At 41.2% G+C, this 24,720-nt stretch overlaps 1 protein-coding gene across 1 annotated transcript in view; it reads left to right on the top strand.

The window, feature by feature from the left end:
• MYO5A (myosin VA) overlaps nt 1-24,720 on the top strand; it is a 95,092-nt gene that overhangs the window by 5,203 nt on the left and 65,169 nt on the right. The window contains exons 2-4 of the mRNA XM_075714510.1: nt 6,853-6,963; nt 8,491-8,662; nt 14,366-14,510. Of these exons, the coding sequence (XP_075570625.1) occupies nt 6,853-6,963; nt 8,491-8,662; nt 14,366-14,510 (428 nt within the window). The remainder of the gene's footprint in view (nt 1-6,852; nt 6,964-8,490; nt 8,663-14,365; nt 14,511-24,720) is intronic.

The raw sequence follows: 24,720 nt of genomic DNA, 5'->3' as shown, positions 1-24,720 counted from the left end.
TGTAGGGGATCCAGGTTGGTCAAGTTAAGACTTGTGTTTGACCTGTTACTCACCCAGCCATGCATCTGCTTATATTGTTAACATAAAAGGCAAACTTTTCTGTTTCAAGTGTTTCTGGGCTCAGTGTTATCATCCATGGAGGTGGCACCGTGAACCAAGTATAAGGGAAAATACAAAGCCAAAAGGAAATTATTCTAATAGCATCAAATTATGTTTTCAGAGCAACCCCATGCAAGGAAATCACACAGCTCAGGAAATCCTTTTCTAATAAGTTAGCATTCTGCGTAGATCAGTTCAACACTTTGCAGCGTTAACTTTCACAACTTTGTGCTGTTTTGTAGTTATGCCTCGCTAAGGTTGACACTTTTGTTTTTCCAGCCTAATAATGCAGCCTGCTCTCTCGAAGTGGCAATGTTCAGTTAGCAACAGGTTCACACTGAATACTTTTGGTCAAATTTATCTTTGACTTTCACCATTTGTTGCTGTTCCATCGGCTCCTTCAGCTAGTGCTGGCACAATTGATGGTATCTCTTTGGTCCAGACATTAATGAGCTGCTTTATTCCTACCTAAAAATGAGGTAATCCTTGAAAGAGAGGGGGGCAGTGTCTGTCGTAAGTTTTTCATGGTTAACACCTGAAAGACTGTGGGTTTTGATGCTGTCTGTAAGTAAATAAATAGATGATCAATGCTGAAGTGAAAGTCATACAAGTTCACTGGCATGGGTAGATCTTGCTGAGAAACTAGGGACAGCTTTTTATGAGTTGAAATTTCCTCTTTTTTTTTTCTCCTTTCTAGGATGTAGATCATTTCATCAACTCTTTCAGCTCTTATCAAAAGAGCTGTTAAGCTGGGAAGATAGCTGTATCTCCTTCTGCAGTATTGTGATTGTGCAATGAAAGTGGAAAACTATTTGACTCCTGAAGTGACTGCTGAGCCGCTTGCATTGCTAATTCCGTTGTCAGCCATGTCAATTAGTACTTCAAGAGGTTAATATCTCAGAAGAGAGGCTTTGTGAGTCATATGGTCTCATTTCATAGATAATTATTATAGTCTGCTGATTTCTTCATGTGATCTAAGATGAAATCATGAGGTATGAGAGTATACTGCGATTTCCCATTATATTTTCTTATTATATAAAATTGTGATAATACCGCTGGCTTTCTGACCTGCCAGTGAAAAATAAAAACTTCTCCCTGTATTTTTTTCTGCTGTCAACTCTTTTAGAGTCACTACATAGAGATCACTAAGCCATTGCCTTTCAGCAGCCCAGCTTGTCCTTCCTTGAACAAAGTACGGTGATTCTGCACTTCCATGTGATTTTGGAGGTGGTGGCGTTTTTATGTCAGTCTGCTGAGGCTGGAAGAGAGTGTAGGCAAGAAACTGAGTTTCAAAATAGTCCTGTCAATATTTATTTAATTATTTGTTTTCCTTCTGAATTCAAGGGTATCTCATCTGTGTGCCTTACATTTCATTCTGATTTTTTTTAAAACTCGTTTAGAGTAAGTGATGGTCCTGTGAATGCTCAGCTAGAGATAGCTGGCTGCTGTCTCCAGCCCAGAGTGCCAGCATGATGGTGTGGGTTTGACGCAGGGTGGGAGGATAGGCTGCTTGTCCTCCTCATGCCTCTTCCAGTCCTGCATCTCTGATGAGGATAGGAAGAAGTCACCAGTGGTGAGCCAGAAACATACCCGCAGAGTATGTACAACATTATTACCTGGATAGCGAAGCTAAGTTTATTAGAGCCAAACCAATACTGCAATGTAAAGTGCAAGCGCTGCTATCGGTAAGCTTGGGTTATCATGAAAGGTAACAATATTTACCTAAAATTTCATTTACTGCCTTTCCTCAATTAAATCATACTGTTATGTCCCCTATCAGCAGTTTTATTCTGGTGGCTTAACATTTACATTGCCCTATTGCAAAGAGTAATATATTCATTGATCATAATCAGGCACAGTTTCAGTAAAGTTAATTTGTTTCTTGCCATAATTTTTATTGCCATTTTCAGTGCATTTTTAGGCTAGGATTGCCTTCCGTTTTTAGAAGGCTGATTTGTAAATCAGTGTCTCTAGAAGTTTATTGTCTTTTAGTCTTATTTTAATGTAGTCCTAAACTTGATTTTATATACTAGTACATAAAGAGGGATGAATAGTAGACATACTAGAGTAAGGGATTTCCCAAGACAGAGGTCCTTGGTCCTGTTTCTCCCAGTGGTGGTGCTTTGTTTTCTGCTGTAGGGTTGGATCCCACTAAAGGCTAGGCAGCAATGGGATTTTAACATCAACTGGTTATATAAAAGATAGAATGAAAATCTGATTTTGCAAATCATTCTGTTAAATTAATGAGGTGAGAATGTTGTGAAATGATTCAATGCTTATAATTAGGAACATCTCTCTCTTTCCTCCCACCTGTTCTTTTTACCAGGTGTTTTCTTTGGCAGGGACTTAAGTGTAGGCAATGATGCTAGAGATGAAAAGCTACAGCTTAGTGCTTATAGGATGACTTTAATATCTGTAGGGTTATGTCATGCGGAAGGTTCAGCTGCCTGTAGTAACCCAGTTTCTATGGTGATCTGTTTTCTGCTTTCTCTTTCCCTTCTCTAGACAGTAGAAAATGTACAGTTTCAGCTGAAAAAATTAAAGGTGCCTATTTCATGCTGGCATAGATCACATAGAAACTGCTACGCAGCATTTGCTGCCTGAAGTTAACAGTATTTGTGTCTTACAAGGCTGCTGCCTTTTTTACGTCAGGAAACTTTTCTTTGTGTAGCCTAGAGGAGACCAGCCTGCTAACCTGTTTTGCTAGACAGTATTTAAATGCTTTCCTCTTTCATATTACATTTACTTTGCTTTCTGTTAATTCTTGTGATGAGAGGGAAGCAATATCCCATCAGAAATACTGAGGATGGAGAACTGCTGCTATAGCTGGGGGGTGGAAACCTGGGCAAAGTGTGGTATGCATTCACGCTTCAGCTGTGTCTGACACTGTGGCATCCTTGTGTTAAACTAAAAAATAAAAAACTTCCCTGCTTTCTGGCAGGGTTTTGATTTTTAGGTTGTTTTTTGCTTTTTTAAAAATAAAAGAGAGTTCTGTGAACAGGTGCATTGGGGTAAGTTTGGATACATGTGTGTTTATGAAGTTTTAGGGAATCCTTTGGTTGAAGACCAGGGTGGAAAGGAAAGAAGACATTGCTCCTGAGCGCACTACTTGACTTTAATACTGCACCTCTGTTGTCATGTCCTGGTTAATTATTTTGGCATTATTCTGTAGTTTCTGTAGGTTTGTACTTGCATTGGCGCATACACTTGTTAGCACACACCTTCATGTTAACTCAAATGAGGTTTCTTAGCCTGCGAGTTGTGGATACAGCAGGGCTGAAAACAAATAATCCAAGTGCCCAAACCATGGCATCAGCTGCTAATTTCCTGGCTACTCCGCTGCCTTTTTCTTGGCCTCCACTGCTGTTACGGTGCTCTGTGAATGGTAAGAGCACGTACTGAAGAATTGTTTTGGGGATCTTTCATTTTTCAAATAATTCATCAATATTCGTATTTTTGGAGGGAGTGGGGAAGAGGGTGTGTAAATAATAAAGTAATACTGCACTTTTTTACTGAAAACAATAGCAAATATATATGAAACTGATAAAGCTCAAAGAAAAAAAAAACAAAACCACATATTTACTACAAAGAACTAAGTTTCTTGTCTTTGTATAAAGTAGATTCTTAGGGCTGGCATAAACATCCAGTGAAGATGATGAAAGACCAGGTGTGGGAGCATAACATTCTGTAGTGGGAGCAAGGACAGTGAATTTTTAATTCATTATTTCATTATTCTTCTCCTTCCACTCAGTAGAGAGAATTGGTTTACATGTATGGCATAAGCTTTTCAACAGTTCAGGAGCTTTCTAGATGAAGGCACTGGCAGTGCTTTAAAGGCTGCAATGTGTTAAGGATAAAAGCCATTGATTTAGGCTGTTGTAAATTATAGAATCATAGAATCGTTTAGGTTGGAAAAGACCTTCAAGATCATCAAGTCCAACCATTAACCTAATACTACCAAGTCCACCACTAAACCAACTAAGGGGGGAGTAATAATTTCATGTTTCCTGGCTTGGTGGCTGGATTATTTTCTAATGAAAGTAAAACTAGGAATCATTAAGGTTGGAAAGGATCTCTAAATCAGTCCAACCATCAACCCAACACCACCATGCCTACTAAACCATGTCCCAAAGTGCCATGTCTACACGTTTTTTGAACACCTCCAGGGATGGTGACTCCACCACCTCTCTGGGCAGCCTGTTCCAATGCTTGACCACTCTTTCAGTAAAGAAATTTCTCCTAATATCCAATCTAAACCTCCCCTGGCGCAGCTTGAGCCCAGTTCCTCTCGTCCTATTGCTAGTTACCTGGGAGAAGAGACCAACACCCACAGCACTACACCCTCCTTTCAGGTAGTTGTAGAGAGCAATAAGGCCTCCCTTGAGCCTCCTCTTCTCCAGACTAAACAACCCCAGTTCCCTCAGCCGCTCCTCATAAGACTTGCTCTTCAGACCCTTCACCAGCTTCGTTGCCCTTCTCTGAACACACTCCAGCACCTCAATGTTCTTCTTGTATTGAGGGGCCCAAAACTGGACACAGTATTCCAGGTGCGGCCTCACCAGTGCCGAGTACAGGGGGACAATCACCTCCCTGCTCCGGCTGGCCACACTATTCCTGACACAAGCCAGGATGCTGTTGGCCATCTTGGCCACCTGGGCACGCTGCTGGCTCATGTTCAGCCAGCTGTCAACCAGCACCCCCAGGTCCTTTTCAGCCAGGCAGCTTTCCAGCCACTCTTCCCCAAGCCTATAGCATTGCATGGGGTTGTTGTGACCCAAGTGCAGGACCCGGCACTTGGCCTTGTTAAACCTCATCCAGTTGGCCTCGGCCCATCGGTCCAGCCTGTCCAGGTCCCTCTGCAGGGCCATCCTACCCTCGAGCAGATAGACACTCCCACCCAACTTGGTGTCATCTGCACACTTACTGAGGGTGCACTCAATCCCCTCATCCAGATCATTGATGAAGATACTAAACAAGACTGGCCCCAAAACAGAGCCCTGGGGAACACCGCTTGTGACTGGTTGCCAGCTGGATTTAACCCCATTCACCACAAGTCTCTGGGCTTGGCCACCCAACCAGTTTTTTACCCAGCGAAGAGTACACCTGCCTAAGCCAGGAACCACCAGCTTCCCCAGGAGAATGCTGTGGGAGACTGTGTCAAAGACTTTACTGAAGTCCAGGTAGATGACATCCACAGCCTTTCCTTCATCCACCAGGCAGGTCACCAGGTCATAGGAAGAGATCAGGTTGGTCAAGCAGGACCTGCCTTTCATGAACCCACGTTGGCTGGGCCTGATCCCCTGGTTACTCATGTGCACTGTTCTTGAGAAGCATCCCGGGTATGGGAAGCAAATTGCTTTGTGAAGTTTGAAATAATTCCAGGCACTGAGCCTCCCTGGCAGTCTCCAGCTAGGCAGGGTGCATATCCCTCTCCTGGGCCAGGTGCTGGGGCTCCTCAGGTCTCGCTCCCCAACCCGCTGCCTTCGCTGAACACTTTTTATCGTTTCCTGTCTTGCAACAAGAAGGCAATATGAAGTATGGTCTTTCAAAAAATCCCTAGTAGAAACAAGAAGTTCGTCATTGTAAGTAGTGGGAAAACTGGGTTAATAAGAAGGGAAAAAAAAGCTTCAGCATTCTTTGAGGCAGAAGATCTATACAAAAATAAGTTGTGTAAGATTAGGTGATGAAGCTGTATGACCAAATGCAGTTTTCTCTGCCATCAAATGCTGTGCTTTGACAAATGCATTACAGTTATTTTGAAATAATTTAGTGGATTGAGAATGTTTTGCAACATGGCTTCACCTCTAAAGCCAAGAAGCTGTTTTGCTTGCAAAGGTGATGGGTGTGGGATGATCTCAGTGCTCTAGGCATTGCAAGAGCATCAGTTCAGAAGCTTTAATGTACTAAGAATGTCATAGCCTTTTCCTTGTGTTACACAAGAGCTGTTTTCATATGTACATATTTGCATGTACATGCAACTGTATAAGTAACTAGATGGTTTCCATACGCCTTTAATTGATTTTTGAATATGACATAACCACTATATCTTCACTCATTTAAAAATATGAATGTTTTTGAAAACAAGTCATATGTTTGTTCTGGGTTACTTTTATGAATAAAGTTTGTGTGAAAATGGTCATTAACTGGAATGCTGGTTTAGTTTTTTTCTATTATTTGGAGGCCTTTTCAACGAAATCTTTTCAGATTTTTTCTTTTGGCATTCTGGATATAATCCATTTTAAAATTGCCTTATTTGCAACTACAAAGGAAAGGGCTTTTAATACTTGAGATCAGGTAGCTTTGCCTGAATTAACACGGATGTGCCAAAGTGTTGTCTCAGGGAAAAAAAAGCTATATAATGGTATGTTGCAAATACATTTAGAATCTGCTCAGAAGAGTTTCTCTGAGTAATTTTTTTGATAGCTAACTTTTTGATGTCTCTGAAAACACAATTTTTCTTCTTTGTAGATGTTCAGCATTGAATATGTACCTTGGAATGTTATTTTGCATGGAAAATGCCCTTTTCTTTCCATGTAGGCAATAAAATTAAGTTTGTGTAGCCTTTTATCAATAGGTAGAACAGCTCGTTCACCTCAGATTACTAATTAACTTGTCTCTTGCTTAAGGGTTTGGCTGTTAAACATGTATTTTCAAAAAAGAAAAAAAAAAGGTTTTGGTGTCATGCATATTGATGATTTAACTATATTGCAACAAAAAGTCTCTGATCTTTTGCTGTTGCTTTTGGTATTGCAGTATGCCAGGGTTTGGATCCCTGATCCAGAGGAGGTCTGGAAGTCAGCAGAGCTTCTCAAAGATTATAAACCTGGAGATAAAGTCCTCCAGCTTCGACTTGAGGAAGGCAAGGTAGGTCTACGTATTGTTCATAACCTGATTGTTCTTGCTCTTGACCAGATACTGATGTATCTAACACAGGAAGCTGTATTGTCAAAATATATCTGTATTTATGTATGTGCAATTATTCTTGTCCACCAACTTCAAGTAGTATTTTTTGTGTGATAAATTATACTGTTTATTTACAAAAACCCATTTTGCCTGATTATCAAAAATAAAATAAAACGTGTTGCTTTTATCCAACTGCCTGTTACATTCAGTTGCATCATCTTTTTCTACTTATGCCGTTAAAGCTATAACCCTGGTTTGATATTCCAGTGAGAACAGTGTTGCTAGGCGAACAGTGTTGCAGGGAAAGAATTGTGACTTTAACTGAGATTAATAAAGATAAAAGGGGCAAGGATTAAGAGCATTATGAAAATGATGCTTTATACTGTGTAGAGAAATTATGACATGTCTACGAAAAGCTCATGTCCTTCTAGTGAAGGCCTGTTTATTTTTTCCATGCCATTTAAATGGTTATTTAATTTTAATATATAATGATGGTGATCCCTCAGATCTTCTGATGGAAAAGAAAGATCTACTGCAGTTGGTCTAATATTTATTTTTAATTTTTTTTCTTCTTACCAGTGGCCAGCTTAGATCCTACTTTCACGTGGAGAGCTACACAGCCATGAAGTAAAAAGAACAGATTATATATACAGAATAGAATCATAGAATCATAGAATCGTTTAGGTTGGAAAAGACCTTTAAGATCATCCAGTCCAACCATTAACCTATACTACCAAGTCCACTCTAAACCAATCAAGGGTAGACTAGAATGCATTTCAGTCTTTGACTCACTCACATTTCTTATATGGCAAGCTGAGTACAACCTTTTTAATGTGACAAGATTAATTCCCCCCACCCCCTCATATTCCAGGCTGTGTGGTGATGCTGCACATTTGAGTATTGCATGTAGCAGAATGGGGGTGTTTGCCAATTAAGTCACATTGTGTGGGGACAAGAAAATAGCAGGTAAATCAAATCATTTTAGATCTAGAGACAGATGCAATTAAAACATCTACATTAGAGATTAATTTATATTTGCAAAAATTGTTAAGTAGCATTTTTTTCAGTTTGTGTGTTCTTCATGGCATATTACTGTGTATGAAGCTGGCTATGAACTGATGGGAATCTGCTTCCTCTGTCTGTTCTGCTCAAGAGGAAAATAATGTGAAAAACTAGTTAGATTTATGATATAAGATATTTTGGTTTATATAATAAAAAGATTTGGCAGCAAAAGAAAGGGGTTTGCTTAAGTAATAGTGTAAAAAGATAATGTCTCTTTATGGTTGCCTGTTGCATATAGAAAACCCTTTTGGGAAATTTTAAATTATGTTTTTGGAGAAAGAACTGCTCCCTCAAATCACCAAATAATTTAATCTTGCATTGTGTTTTTGTAACTTGGTGTGTTTTGCTGGGAAGAATGGTTGGAGAGACTGAATGAGGAAACCTAAGCACCAGCTCTTTCAGCATGCGTTTCCGTTTGATTTTCAGGACCTAGAATACTGCCTAGATCCGAAGACTAAGGAACTCCCACCCTTGCGAAACCCTGACATACTTGTTGGTGAAAATGACCTCACAGCGCTCAGTTATCTCCATGAACCTGCTGTTTTACACAACCTCAAAGTTCGATTTATAGACTCTAAACTAATCTACACGTATTGTGGCAAGTACTGTCTTTTCATACCATAATCTTTACCGAGAATGCTGTAGACAGAAAGAGGAAAGTTGATTATTAATATGTGTACTTTTAACTTAAAATCATTTAATGACAGGACATGTTGGGCTGTTCTTACGGAAGTCCCTGTGTTTGTGGTCATTAAGTACATCAAATACACTTGAAAGTATTAAGGTTCAGAGAAAATCGACTTTGCTTTGTATCCCTCTGGCTTCCCAATGGACTCTGTCTATAAAATGTGTAGTCAGCAATTTAAGCTTGCCAGTGGGATTCCTGGCTGGTTGGCGTTCCCTTTGGGCTTGCTTAGATAGGCATGGGCTGGAGGAGAGCTTCACACAGTGCAGATGCAGGAGGTTGCCCGTGCTGTTTGGCGGATTTATTGCCTACCTCTGCATTGAGCGCCTCTATCTTTGTACGGAAGATACCCGTTTATTTTCTTTTTCCTGTTTTCCAATGGGTGCCACTACAGGACTGAATTTGTAACAGTGTGTGAGCCAACGCTTGTCCGTTCACAATTATGCACAATCTTGGTTTTAAAAATACCATTGAACTCACAGTAGAGGCTATCCACAGTTGTAATTGCCTGTGATATTTTCAGATGGCCAGAATGGAGGAAGTTACTTTAATGACCACTTTATCATAGGTTCAAAATTGCAGCGAGTGGTCTATTTTAAAGAACTATTGTGACATAGTTTAGGCTTAAAATTTAGATTTCATGCTTCTGGGCTTTTTTGTGTATGTGCATGTGTTTCTTTTAAATCTGTGTTTGGTCAAAATACATTGCTAATGTTTAATATAACCTTTCAATATAAAAAACTTTGTTAATTATTCAAATATCTACTTTGGATATTGTGTTAGTGCATAAGAAACAGTTTAAGTCATTGGTGGATTTTATACATTTTCAGCTGAGTAAAACAAAACACAGTATGATGATGTGGTTACGAGAAACCAGATATTAAAAATTTCTTTCTCGTAATTGTCTGATTAAGGCAAAGACACATTCTTCCAGTAGGTGTAGTCAAATTATCATTTGCAAATTAATTGTAGCTCAGTTTATGCCAGCAGAAAACATGCCCCATGATTTCTTTTTAACTTTGTCTCTAATCAGACTTTTGTAGGGCAGTCTCAGTTCTGGGTATCACATGCCAGAGTGTATTGACCCTTCTTGATGTTATCATATATTAGACTTGCTGTTTATAATTTCATTGTACTTTGTGCTGCTTTGCAAACTAGGGAAAGTTAGGTTGCAAAGTGGCCCTTGAGAGATACCAGCTAATCATGACTGTAGGTGTCTGAAGCAGGAATTTGTGTTTAGCAGCTGAAGGCTTCGTCCTGTCCTGGTCTGCATATGGAGTATGCCAAGGGTCAGATTTTCCCTCTTCTGGTCACTGTTACAGCTCCACCCCTGGTGATGGGTATGGAGAGCGAAGGGAACACGCATGTTAAACACGTTGTGATGGGCAGACTGCAGGTATTGATGTCGTGCCACATTTTGCTCACTCCGGCTATTCCTAATCTGTGGATGCTCAGCAGAGTGCATCTGCTCCCAGTCCTGCTCTCAGCAGTGTCCAGAGCACGGGGGACTGAATCAGACTTTGCCTCCCTCTGCTTGCAGCCAGCCTTCATTCCTGTGGGAGTGGGAGATGATTCATACCCACGTCTCATCCCATCGTGCAGTCAGAGCATGACTAGAGGCACAGAATCATGTAGGTTGGAAGGGACTTCTGGAATTCTTCAGTGGAGCTCCCTACTTAAAACAGGTCTGACTAGATCAGGTTGCTCAGGGCTTGGACCGGTCAAAGTATCTGAGTATTTGAGTATCTTCAGTGATGGAGATACCACAGCCTCTCTGGGCAACCTCTGCTGAGGGTGCATGTTCTGGTCCGGGCACTGGGAAACCACCTCAGTTCCCCCAGTTTAGACATCATCTGTGTGTCTGTCCATATTCCCCCCATGGCAAAGCTCTTGTTAGGGGAACGTTTTGTGAAAAGGCTTTTGTGCAACTGGAGTCTTGTGGCCTGAGCTTGTAAGGGGGTTTCAGTCTGAGTTTGGTGGCCCCGTGCCTACTGATACCACCATACCCCTCCCGTAAGACAGCCTGCCCAGTTTGTGTTTCGGCTGCTTGCAAACACGCTCCGTGTTTAGCATCATTTAAGAGGGTTTCAAAAGGAATGTGCTGTATGCTAGTTTTGTTTTGCTGCGTTCGGGAAAACATGTTGTTTTCATGTTTTCCCTAGTGCAGCCTTAGTTGTGGGTTTGGCTGGTTTTATAGTTTCTCATAGGGCTGGAAGGCCTTTAGCTTTGTGGAATGTGTCTGCCAAAGGGCCTGGGGCGGCGGAGCTTGGTCGGCTGCTTTGCTTCCAGACAAGTCTCAAGTGATGATTCTGGGACTGCGTGTGAGTTTATTAGAAACATGTGGATCCAGTAGTGTGGGGGTTCTTGGTGGTCAAAGTGCAGATGAAGGAGGTTTAACGCTAACTGGTGACCTGAGGAATGCAGTATGCTGTGGATTTATTAGCTTGGGGTGTAGGCATATGTTCATTATGTTATAAGCTAAGGAAAATAAAGTTGGCATGTTGGCCTTTAAAAACCTGATCCTTTGGCCACGGACATTCACCTTTCAAACCGCTCTATCAGTTCCCATCCTGAGTACAAGTTACTTTCCCTCTGCAAAGATTATTGCCTTAGAGCTCTGCCTGCAGGAGGAACTGTATTTGCCTCCTTAATCTGATTCACACATTAGCCAGGTTAAATACCCTGTGAAGGTGGTTTGAGCTAACCCAGCTGATTTAGCCCAAAGGAGATTAAAACCACTTTAATCCACCAAGAGAATTATGGTAACATTATTCTCAACCAGGAGAACTAGAACTGGGACAGATGGAGGTCCACGGCACTAGAAATTAATTCAACCATGCTGTCCTTAGTGTGATAGTCAAATGGATATTAAATTCTTTAAAATTTCATTTTGAAGTAATCCAAACTTTTGAACAGAAAACCTCCTGATTTCTTAATTTCAAGTCAGCCTTTCACCAGCAATTCAGAGGTGATTTATAACTTTGCTTTACTGTTGGGAATATGAAATGAAGAATTAATGAAGGAAGTTGAAAAGTTGCAAAGGAAAATTTGATTGCTTATATGGAAAAACTGCTATGCCTATGATGAAGACTCAATGAATACTGCTGGTTAGTTCAGATATATCAAGTACTGCCTGCTATGCAGGAGAGCAAACTTTAATTTAAATTAATAAATTATTTTTATTAATATCCAGTTTGTCCACAGATGGGTGAATACATTCAAGAGAAAAAAAGTTAGCTAAGAAGAATGGCAAAAAGAGTAGCCAGAGTTTAATTTAGTGTCATTGTAGGAATGAAAACACATGTAAATCTGATTTGGGAAGGCCCATGATATTTCTTAAAACAGCAGTATGATTTAGTGGAGATAAAGAGAAGTTATATATAAATTAATCTGGATTATAGTCCTGTGAGGCAGGCTGCTTTAAAAGTTCCATAGGAAGCATGTAATTCCTAACTCGCTTGTTTTGGATATTTCCAGATGGTAGTTGCTTGTTGATTTTACAGATCGCTACTGAAGTTAAATGATTTAGTATGCTGGAGACTTGCCATGGGGCTTCTTGTTTTGAATTGAAGGATTTATTTTTGCCAACGTAGCCAAAAGCAGGAGGGAATTGTCTGAAGCCTCGCCCAGCTTTTTTTTTAATGCCTCCTTGATTAGACTTGCAAGCCTGCGAGGCTCGGCTCTGCTCTGCTCTGCTCAGTGGCGCAGCCTTACTTAACTTTTTACTACTTTTTCAGAGTTACAAAGGGCAGATGTTAAAAACCAACACCGAAAATATACCTCGAGTCCGCTAGTACTGAGGCCCCTTCCCCCTAACCTCCCTCTTATTTTTTGGCTCATCACTACAGCGTTAGAACTTGGCATAAGCTTTTATAGAGACTTTTCACTCGAGCTCATGAGTCATTTCAGTGAAGTCATGGCTGATGGAAAAACACAGACTCTACTTACAGGGGTGTGTCTAGCCATAAAACTTGCCATATATTCGAGGAAATACATCGAGGTCTCTCGGATCTCTTCGTGAAAGATACTCCATTGTGGTTTAATGGTTTTGCTATGGTTTGTGCTTAATCTATAAATGCATGACAGGATTTAAAAATGGGATGATGCTTGCAGCAGCAGCAGTGCCAGACTATAGATGCTTTCACTTCTCCCAGCTTTTCCATGGAAAATTTCTTAGGCAGACAGCACAACACTGTAATCTGCGCGGAGCAGAGGGCTAGGATCTGCACTGAGGAAGTGTGTGTGTGCGCGTGTGAATTTCTGAGTAAATTTAGAAGCGAGCAGAGTGCTATGGAAATGCTTCTGGTGCAGGTTCTTCAGGGGTGGTTTGTCCAAGGAGCACATATAGCATGCTTGCTGTAGTCACTATGCAGCCATCTGCACCTGCATTGTTGCTTTTAGGCACCAAGATACAAATGTAAGAAGAAATTCTATTTTTAAAATGGCCATAGTTAAAATTAGAGTTTCTTTTTTTCCCCCCCTTATCACATTGTCAAGGTGAGGAGGAATTGCTGTGTCAAGAGAGCACAGATTGCCTGACATGGCTGGGTCTCGTGTCAGTGATTGGTGTTTTCACCCCTGCACGGAGCACATAAGTGTTTCCTACCCATTGTAAATGCTGCAAGAGAGAAGGGTATAAGTAATCTTTGTCAAATCATCCTTGTGGGCAGAGCAGTCCTTGTTTCTCATGAAAAAGAAAATTGTACCAAAAGCATTTGAGATCTCACTTTGTGGCTAGGAAGGATGTATGGAGTACGACTAAGTTTTCCTGTGCAGGGAGAGTAAAAGGATGGCATGAGTTTAGAAATGCTGTAGTAATGAGTGGTATTAAAAAAGGCAGATATGTGTTTAATCGGGATGGAAAAACTAGAAAATGGAAAGTGTAAGTAGTTATACACACAGATGTATATAATGAGGGTTTTATGGTGCTGTCTAGAGTTGCAATTACTTAATTTCCTGACATGACTGTGTACCGCTGTGTATCAGCCCTATGAAATATGTCTACATGTATTTATTTTTGACCCCTTTCAGCAGGAGGTTGTCCTGCCTGACTGGTAGAGATGCCCTGGAATCCAAATTACACCATGACTCTACTTTGTTGCTTGTTACAAAAACTGAAGATGTTATTCCTGGGCACAGCAGAATGCCTGAAGGGTTAACACACTTCACATATCCAAACTGACAGTCAGCAAGGCCAGGTAGTAGTTATAATTCACAAATCACATTATCATTTGTAATTCACGGTAAAACACAGGGAAGTACAGTGCACATTCATTGGTTTACTGCACTGAGCAGGCTGTATTTCAAGTTGGCACACTCAGAATCTGGCTGGTTTGTGCATGCTGGTGTTAGAAAAGGCAGGCAGAGAGAAAAGGTAAAAAGTTGTCCCTGATGTGTTTCTTAAAGCAGGGTAGAAGTCAACTCTTCTGACACTTTTTTACACAAAACTGTGGTCAGAATAAACATCTGTTGAAGTCAGTAATATCAGATCCTTATTCTTCTCTAGTTACTATTTTTATAAAGGTTAGAACAATACTTGGTGTTAAACCCATTTTTTTATTTGTTTTCTTTTGAAACAACTATTAATAATTCCTTTTGTTTCATTTCCTTTTGTAGGTATTGTCTTAGTGGCCATAAATCCTTATGAACAACTGCCTATCTATGGCGAAGATATCATCAATGCGTACAGTGGCCAAAATATGGGGGATATGGATCCACATATCTTTGCGGTGGCTGAAGAAGCATATAAGCAGATGGCCAGGTTTGTAGACCACTAGTCTTAAATCCATTTTTTTTCTAAAAGGAATAACACTTAAAATTTCTGGCTGATGGCCTTCTCTTTAATTTATAGCTCATGAAATATTTTGCAAGATCTGTCTTTTATTCAGGGTTTTAGTAAGTGGCCTAAGTTAGCAAACAGTAAAGCATTACAAATGCCTTGGAGATCATGGCCACTGACAGGTAACAGGAATAACCACAGATCTCATCAGTATTTAGGTCTAAAATTAGCCCAGTGCTGTATAAGATTATGTTGTTTTAATTTGATTAGCAAAATGTGGAGATACTTTTTAATCATCATTGGATTTTTTTAAAGAGAAAAGTGCCAGATTCTTAACTGTATCATATTTATATGTGATACTGATAACAGAAAAAAAATCACTTGGCTTATGAGTGCTATTATAGGCTCCTAGTCATGTCGGTAAAATCCCAGCTGCGTAATCTGCCTGGGACTGTTGTTGACTAGAATTAAGAGGAAGCAGAGGGACAACTGCACAGAGTGCCTGAAAATGGTGTCTCTAAGGCCACTGTAACAGCTGCGCAGGAAATCGTCGTTTCTTTAATATTGCATGAAAATGAACTTGTCAGCTAAGGAGAGTGGTCATTAGAAACTTCTTCCCCTTCACCCAGGACCCTGTCAATTTGAGGAGTTTTTGAAATATTTTGTTTCTAGGATAAAGATCTTTTGGGCTAGTGTGTGGTCTTTGGTTAACAAGATGGTCCCTGGTATCCTCACTGGTTAGCTGCAAGCTATTGATAGAGTTTTCCTTGTTGACAATACAACCCATGACCAAATTAATCAAGTAAAACAGTGGCAGATCTCTGGATTAATTGCGATGGCCCTCAAGCCGTACTGCAGAAGGAGGAGGCAAGGGGAGAATGGGTTGAAAATGATAAAGTGTTCATCTTTGAATTAGCTATCTGTTCATTTAAGAATCCATATGAAAGCTAGAATTAACAAAATGCTCTGTATGCTGTGAAGTTGGTCGTCTGCGTACGTGAATATGGTGATTCATGATACCCATGTAATAGATAATTTCAAAAGAAAACAGTACAGTACAGTGCAACATTTCATGACAAGGTAATTTCGAAATCGCCAATGTTTCAAAAATACCCTACATCTGCACTATTGAATGGCAGAGGTATTTGCCTTCCTTTCTGCTAAGAAAATAGACATATAATCTGGTATGGGAATATAAAGGCAAAACTGTGTGTTATGACAGTCACGTCTGCATTGTGGCTCTTGCAGTCTAGATCATTGTTGTTTTAAACAGGCTTGCTACTCAAGTCCCTCTAAAAGCTCTACAAAACAAGAATTTATTAGCCTTATTTTATGTCTGAGGCATGGTACGGTGACCTACAATTATATGTCAGTGATGGATGTAATCCAGATTTCCAGAATTTTTGTTCTTAATATTAACAAGTGGAAGGAAGAGGTTGGAGGGGGATCTCTCCACTAGCTGCCTCTAACCACTGTCTGGAGCAGACTTGCCTCTTACCTGAAATTGAAATTTCAAATTGCCAGATCGCCCGTATTCTGTGTGCTTGTTAGCTGAAGCCTGTGCAGTGGAGATTTCTGTCTGCCGCCATCTGCATTCTCTGCCGTCAGAGGACGACTCGGGGCAGAGATTTTGGTTAGAGTTGCTGCTGTGGTTTTTGCTTTATGTGTTAATTGCCTTCTCCAGCTCTTGCTGCACCCTCCAGCAATTCTGCTGTCCTGAATAACAAGCAATAAGATGCGGTAGAAGTTCCTTTTTGAAGCAGATGATGAGAAATTATATAAACATGGAAATGATCTTAAATAATCCTTCTCCATTAATGAATGAATTGCTTTGTGTCTACAACATGTTGTAAACAATGTGATATTCTTTTATGAATAGCTGACAGGACTTTCCTAGGTGCAAAATGAAATCTGAGCACACAATGAAAATGAAAAGAATTCCTCTACACTGAAGTAACATCTTGTTTATATAGTTTCTCAATATTTATTTCCTTTTCTCTTTGTTTATTTTTCTTTGTCTTGTTTGTCTTTAAGAACTTTTTCTGTCATTTGGACATACTGGGTTTGCTCATTGAATTTTGTTTTCTAATGCTGTTTCTAATTCCTTAATTAGTTGTCCTGCCCTTTAACTTCAGTGATACTTTCTACACTCTGAACAAATCACCTTTTACTCCTGAATTATGAAGTTAAAGAAAAAAAATGTGCAGATTTACATTTCCACAGCTGGTTATTTAAAAATGAAAATCAGATTGTCTGTGACATTTACCTGGACTTTAGCAAAGCTTTTGACACAGTCTCCCATAATATTCTCCTTGGGAAGCTGGCAGCTCATGGCTTGGACGGGCGTAGTCTTCGCTGGGTAAAAAACTGGTTGGGTGGCCGAGCCCAGAGAGTAGTGGTGAATGGAGTTAAGTCCAGTTGGCAGCCGGTCACGAGCGGTGTTCCCCAGGGCTCTATTTTGGGGCCAGCCTTGTTTAATATCTTTATCAATGATCTGGATGAGGGGATTGAGTGCACCCTCAGTAAGTGTGCAGATGAGACCAGGTTGGGCGGGAGTGTCAATCTGCTCGAGGGTAGGAAGGCCCTGCAGAGGGACCTGGACAGGCTGGACCGATGGGTTGAGGCCAACTGGATGAGGTTTAACAAGGCCAAGTGCCGGGTCCTGCACTTGGGTCACAACAACCCCATGCAACACTACAGGCTTGGGGAAGAGTGGCTGGAAAGCTGCCTGGCTGAAAAGGACCTGGGGGTGCTGGTTGACAGCCGGCTGAACATGAGCCAGCAGTGTGCCCAGGTGGCCAAGAAGGCCAACAGCATCCTGGCTTGTGTCAGGAATAGTGTGGCCAGCCGGAGCAGGGAGGTGATTGTCCCCCTGTACTCAGCGCTGGTGAGGCCGCACCTGGAATACTGTGTCCAGTTTTGGGCCCCTCAATACAAGAAGAACATTGAGGTGCTGGAGTGTGTTCAGAGAAGGGCAACGAAGCTGGTGAAGGGTCTGAAGAGCAAGTCTTATGAGGAGCGGCTGAGGGAACTGGGGTTGTTTAGTCTGGAGAAGAGGAGGCTGAGGGGAGACCTTATCGCTCTCTACAACTACCTGAAAGGAGGTTGTAGTGAGGTGGGTGTTGGTCTCTTCTCCCATGTAGTTAGCGATAGGACGAGAGGAACTGGGCTCAAGCTGCGCCAGGGGAGGTTTAGATTGGATATTAGGAAAAATTTCTTCATGGAAAGGGTAGTCAAGCATTGGAACAGGCTGCCCAGAGAGGTGGTGGAGTCCCCATCCCTGGAGGTGTTCAAAAAACGGGTAGACGTGGCACTTTGGGACATGGTTTAGTCTAGTCTACCCTTGATTGGTTTAGTGTGGACTTGGTAATGTTAGGTTAATGGTTGGACTGGATGATCTTAAAGGTCTTTTCCAACCTAAACGATTCTATGATTTTATGATTCTATTTCATTATCGCTTTAATAATTGCATTGAATATTCATATGGTAGCTACTCATATGGCATTAGTCTGCATTTATGCATGTAATTGGTGAGATTTATTTTTCTGTTGTTTCTAATCTTTCCTAACTCAATGTTTAAATGATCACTGGAATAATTGGTCATGATGCTCCTATCCATAAGGCTTCAGTGAGCTCTGAGCTCTTCTAAATATTTACTCCTTAAGTCTTCTTGTTAACTTATAATTTAATGATTTAGAATTTAGAATTTTTTCTTGCCATCTTCATTACTCCATCTGCTGTAGGTGAGAAACCCTTTCTGTGTGCATGGTTGTAACTAAATGATCTCTGTGGTCTTCTTCAGCCATAGAAAATGCCCCATGACAGCAATCAGGAAAGCTAGTGATTGTACACTAAATATTTGCATTGTGTCTTCAGAAAAAATACAGTGCAAAAATATTGATTGCTGGAATGACAGGGATGGAGCTCACATCTGGCTTGTGCGCGAGAAGTGACATTCAGCAACTGCTTGGGGTTAATTGCAGTGTAAAGCAACACATAAAGATATCTTTGCATGTGAAATTTCCTGCATAGAGTGAGCCAAATGGTGTGGTATGTGTGGGCTGTGAAGTGGTGTGCCCATTTGGGCATCCATTATTTCCTCTTTCAACAGCAGTTCTGTCACCAGTTTCCGGTGGAGAGTTAGTGAAAGAAATATGGCTTGTCTTTACCCGTAGCTGACAATCAAATATGTGATTACTGTTTGCTCAATAGCATCTTGTCTTTTTCAGCACAGGAAAATGTGCACAGCTCTTTTAAGACTAATCTCATTTTGGATTATGATTTCTTTTCCTTTTTTTTTCCTTCCCTGTGCCCCTGCTCTCTCCTTCTGTTCCCCCCGTCTCATCTGTATCTCTGTGCCTTTTTCCTTTTCTCTCTCCATCCCCTACAGCTCCTCTGCACAGACTGACAGCTTCATTTCCAACACCTTTCCTCTGCTGTGCCCAAAATAAGCAATGAACTAGTTTTACAACTGCATTTAAATTGTGTTAGACTTCGGGTTACGTACGCCTCATACTTACCAATAACGTTATTGGTTTGGGTTGTATGATCCTCCAGACCGCAGGTGTGAGGGTTCCAGAGCTGATCTTTTCCTCCGTCCGAGCAGCAGGAGATCCACCCATGAACGTGTCCCAGTGGGAGGGAGCAGGATCGGTCGGATGGGGACCTGTCCAAGGGGCTCTCCTGGCCACAGGGCTTTTGTGCAGAGGGGTTTGGAGGCTGCTGTGGTTCTGCAGGAACCGCTGTAACAAGCTGTGCTTTTGGAAAGAGCTGGGACCTGCACTCAGAGGTCTCTCTCTTCTCACAGATAGGCAATGTATTGTTCGTCGATAGCTTGCTTCATTTGAGTAAACGTATACAGGTTCAGGACAATGTTTAAGGCAGATGAATGATTTAAAAGTAAGTAAATGATTATTGAAGAACTTATTTTTGTCTCAAATACAAGCCACAATGTCAACATGTGGGTGTTTGCATGTGTTGAACCCTTTGAACTGCAACGCATACCACTTTTGTAAGTCAGCTTTTCCAAATTATTAGCAAAAAAGTTGTTCAGTCTTCACAGTTACCCCTCTGTGGTAGCTATGAAAACTGAAGAAAAGCATCAGTTGCCAAGTATTTGATTTTTTTTTTTCCCCCTGGAAAGCATTACAGCTTTAGTAGGAATCATAACCGTTAGTAGGTGCAGCTCGTTTTCTTTGTAATATTCAGTAGAAGCCTCCGTTTTTAACTGTATGGTTTGCAATAAGAGATGTTGATGATTATGCTCTTGAAACTGTTAAGAATTGCATTAATGTATGAGACTTATGGTTATCAGTTTCCTAATGCTATTAGAGAAAGAAGTTCTAAATCGCTCCTAAACGGGAACCTTTCGCCTGCCTGGTAAGGGTATATTGCAGTAATTAAGATAATGTTTTTTTTATCAGCACTTTGTTGGTCTGGTTTGTTCCATTCTACTTGTGGTTGATGACAAATACAGCAGAGTTCAGTGCTTTTCAATTTAATAAATTAACTTGGAGATTTCCTTCTAATTAATTAGTGAAGTTGTCTAGCAAAGTGCAGGTTGAAAGTAACATCTGCAAACAGCATTACATACTGATTAGATCCCTATAAAACTCAATGAATACTAGGATGGAAAGCAACAGTGTTTAAAACATCATTCTCCAAAGTTTTGCTTTTTCTGTTTGGACAAAGTGTAATAAATTATTCAATGTTAGTGTGTATCTTTTTCATTAAATTACCTTTAATAAGCAGGCTGTCTCTCTGTTTTGTCAGATGTTTGGCATGTGTCTGATGGCTCTCAGCTACAGGAAGATTTTTTTCTATCACTTTTTGTTCAAAAGGAGCTTGGTGAGCTGTTGAGTAGGTGTTTTGAAAGCACCTTGACTGACAGTCTCCAGTTATCCCAGGCATCCCAAGATGATGTCCTCTTATAAAAATGCACGTGTGATCAGCTGCTGCTTTGCTTCCAAGTGTCTGATAAATGGATACTGTATTCTCCCCTAGCAGAAGTCAGAAGGGGGATGATTAACAACCCGTCATGGATCTGCATCCACTTACGAAATGAGAGCCTGCTGTGGTGGGCACTGTACAAACATACAAGGGCCTTCTTTGACTTATGGCTTTGACATACGACTTTTTAAATGAAATGCTTACCTTGAAAAGAGGGGGTACTTCTCAGGCTTTGTTGTTAAAATTAGAATGAAAAGGGAAATTCTTCTTTCTGGTGAGAACAGGTGATTTTGGAATAGTCTCTTACACTTTGGGACTGACATTTGTGATGTTACAGGTACAAGACAGCAGATGGGGTAATCGAAGTAACATCAGAGACCTACTTGTCAGAGCAGTGACTTTTTAGGCAACAAAAGGGTTAAGTGTGGTCGTAGCTGGATGCTAGAGTTCATGTGAGGTGTCCTGCTGGTAGCTAAGCAATGAGCTTTCCTAAACTATTGCAGGAGTGACCTCTGAGTAATCCCTGGATAAATCAGTTGCATAGTGCTGGCTCATCTTTGTGCTCCTCTGGAGTGCAATCTGTCATGATTTTGCAGCATGTGCTGACCTCAGTTTTCTTCATTTGTATGTGTCGAGAGATGCTACCATCAATTCATTATCTTTTCACCTTTTGCCATTTTTACAGTCAAGAGCTGTGTCTCCTGGATACAATTAAAATGGCAAGTGGTGCGATTTGTTAATTTTAAAAAAAAAAAAAGTACATCTGCTGGTTTTGAGAGTATTGCAGAATGTTTTTATCAAGCTGTTGTTGAAGAGCACCAAAAGATGCTTAAGAACTTGAGGTGTTTTGGAGTGGCTGAGTTTGCAGCTGGAACAGACTCAAGAGAATTCAAGTTATGTATAATAGTAATATTTCACCTTCGTTTGGCACTTTCCAGAAGCAGATCTCAAAGTCCTCTACAGAAGAGATCAGTGTCATTATTTCCATTTTATAAGTTGAAACAGACATGGGGAGTGGGAGAGCAACTTTGGCGAGTTCACCAAGGCAGCAGAAGCAGAGCATAGAGTCCCTGAATCAAAAATCCTGATCCAGTGTCTGATGACTTGATCGCACCAGCTTGGCAACAAAATACGTGAGAATAGAGTATGTAATTGATAGCGCAGCAGTTAAATGGGTTTCCTGGTAACAATCTCCTAAAGCTAATTTGTTTTCAATACACAAAAATGAACATGCTATATTTTGCATGCCTTCATTTCCTGCAGTGTTAAGGGATGTCTGTGCCAGGTAACATACATTGCATAATAACGTTTGCTTTCACGGAAGGCTTCGTGTTTTCCAGGCACTTTACAAGCATTCACCAAAGTCTGTCTCCTCTAATACTGGTATATCGATTTCTGCTTGTAGAGAAGACAGGTAAGGCAGAGATGGTGTGCTATGGCCATGCCTGGATCAGCCCAGAGTTGGACCCAGGTGCTGAGCTTTCAGCCCCTGGTCCTGTGCTCAGAATATCCTCTTTTCTCTGGCGGCTAAAGAAGATGTCAGTGAGAAATGCTGTTAGGTTTAAAAAAAGGGTTAAACTGGAAATATATTTAGAAATGTGGTTAAAGAACATGGTTTGTTGGGCTAGTGTTCCATGCCTATTAAAAAGGAATGATTTTACAGAGAATTAATTTACTGCTTAGTTGGGAGCCATTGTTGTGACTCAAGGTGCAGCTGAATGCATCTCTGAATTTTTAATGCGTGGCATCTGTGAAGACTGGGATGCGTCAGGTCAGAGCATGTTAGATCCAGATAGTCAAAATAAACCGATGGGTGCAGGGTGTGCAGGTGGAACAGACCGAGGAATGGGGCTGCTGTTCTGTGCACGAAGTGACACTTGCTCCTGGGGCACAGCACTAGAACTCACTTTTTCTTTTGTCTGCCCCCTGCCCCCCCACCCAGTCACATCGCCACAGAATGGTTCAAAGCACTTTAGCCTCTAATAATAATCCTTAGTGCTTACATAGCACTTTGCACATTCTGGGTGTTTTACAGAAGTTACCTTGTTAATCCACACAACAGCCCTTTGAGGGTGGAAAAAATAATTGTCTGTGTCAGGCCGCACCTTTTGGGATGTGCCAATACAAGTGAATTTGGAGGCTTTGGCACTGGGAACGCCGGATGACGTGGCTCTGTGGGGACGAAGAGGCTGTGCCCACCTGTGCAAAGGAGCACTGCAAGGAGGAAACTCTAAAAATGAGGGAGAAGGGTTTCCTGCAGTACAGGTGAGGGTAGAGCGCTGGGGTGGCACTTATTGGCGCTGCCTGGCTGCAGGAGAGACTTCTTCAGAGGAAGGTGACCTCCTGGGGAGAGGGGCTCAGCAGCTATGCAGAGAGAATAGAAAAATACGCTTGCTTTATGTGGGCTGTAGGAAGCAGTTGGAAAGTAAGAGGACAAAATGGGGGTGCTTTCCCATGCTAAGAAGGCCAAGAGCCAAATCCAGAAACAGGGGATAACAGAACTTATTTAGGGCTGCAAAGAACTTTGTGATTAAAATAGTTTGTTCAGAAGGTTGATGAAGGGCAAGATGCTGCCTCCTGCCCTCAATGAGAGAGGTCACAGGAAGGCTGCCCGGACTTGGCTGCGGCTGCTCTCGATGGGTCTGAGAGCATTAGAAAACTGCTGAATGAATTCTTTCTTATTTATTTATTGAACAGTTAAATTATTTCTACTTGAAAAGCAAATCCTGGGTTTGTAGAGTTGCCAATTTTTATAATGGCTCCTAACAGATGCTGCACACCCTGGCCTGAATTTCAAAGGCCTTTGCAGTGAACAAGTGCTGCTAAACATCTACAGCCTTGTTTACTGCCACACAACACCGCACTTAGGCAAAGGTGAAGCTAAATATATTGCACTGACTTGTGTTAAACCTTCCACGACTGGCGGGTTTTACAGCTGCCTTTCATTTTAGGGCAAGGGTAAAAAGCAGGTTTGGTCTTTTAGAAAAGCAGGTAACTGTAACAATGGAAGCGTCGCACAAAAGTGGTGCACGATTGCTGGAAGAGTGAACCTGGGACCTACCCTGACGGGGGACTGGGAAGGGCAGGTGTTGGGGAGAGCACAGGCTGGTGAGCTCTGCAAAAAAAATCCTTGTATCTCTCCCAAACCACATTTCGTGCTGAAAACCGAAGAGTGTTCTAGGGAAAAAAAAAATGGATGTATTTTGGTTTCAAGTTTACAATCACTGGTGTTTTTAAGAAACACTATTTCTTTCAGCATTTATTGAAGCCAGACCTATTTAGTGAGCCTTCAGATGAGGTGTACAAAGCCTTATCATTTCATCTTATACTACGGATTTGTCCTTCTGTTGCTTTATTCCTTTGCCTGCATTCGTCTGCTATGCATCCTCTTTCCTGTGTTAGAAGGTGCCCAGTCCCTTGAAGACAGCGCTCCCTTTAGCCTGCTGGGGCTGGCCTTCTGCGGCTGGGAAGTTCCTTCCTAAATTTCTTAATAAGTTAATCAAGCTGCTTTCTGTGAAGGTCACAAAATATTCGATACTACAGAGAACTCTTAACTTTATATTGATACCTGATGAAAGCCAATGGATTTCACAAGAAAGGAGTTTAAAATCTTTTACTGTGGGTGTTTATTCCAAGACTGAATAAGCTGTTTGGAACGGGTGGAGTATGAGATGTATTCCTCTAGTCGTCAAGACTTCGAAGTTATTTGGAAACATCGATAAAGCTGTTACAATGATAGTGCTTCCACACTGCTTTTATTTTCACTGCATTGTGTAAACTTCTTTTATTTCATCTTATCGATGAAGAAGTTATTTGGTAAAACTTTCTGTGCTCTTGTTGTTACAGCTGCCTCACTGGGGGAAACTGATCTGTATTAAACAGATTTGTTTAGTCATGCCCTCAGATACAAAGACGCGTGAATGTTCTGACTGTAGATACTGCAGGTTTTTTTTGGTCATACGCTGTCACAAATATGCAACAGGGGCACTGAGAGATTGCAACAAATAGGATGCTTACTTAGGTCAGAGTTATGTTTGCATTGCTGGAGACACTTAATCATGTCAGCTGCGTGTATGTATGTGTATCCTTGCACGGTTTGGAAATCTGCTTTACAGGCGCAGGGCAGAAAACATGTCACTTAGCTTAAACTAGGTTTGTGTTGGTCCCTGGTTAATCCTGTGGCTCTCAGAGTAGCTGCAGCTAATGGAAGTACAGCAAGATTTCAAACATGCCAGCATTTCAG

Source organism: Pelecanus crispus, chromosome 7 (assembly GCF_030463565.1).
Source record: "Pelecanus crispus isolate bPelCri1 chromosome 7, bPelCri1.pri, whole genome shotgun sequence".
NCBI classification, from domain to species: domain Eukaryota; kingdom Metazoa; phylum Chordata; class Aves; order Pelecaniformes; family Pelecanidae; genus Pelecanus; species Pelecanus crispus.
The sequence above is the reverse complement of the archived record's forward strand: the minus strand, read 5'-3'. Positions and strand labels throughout refer to the sequence as shown.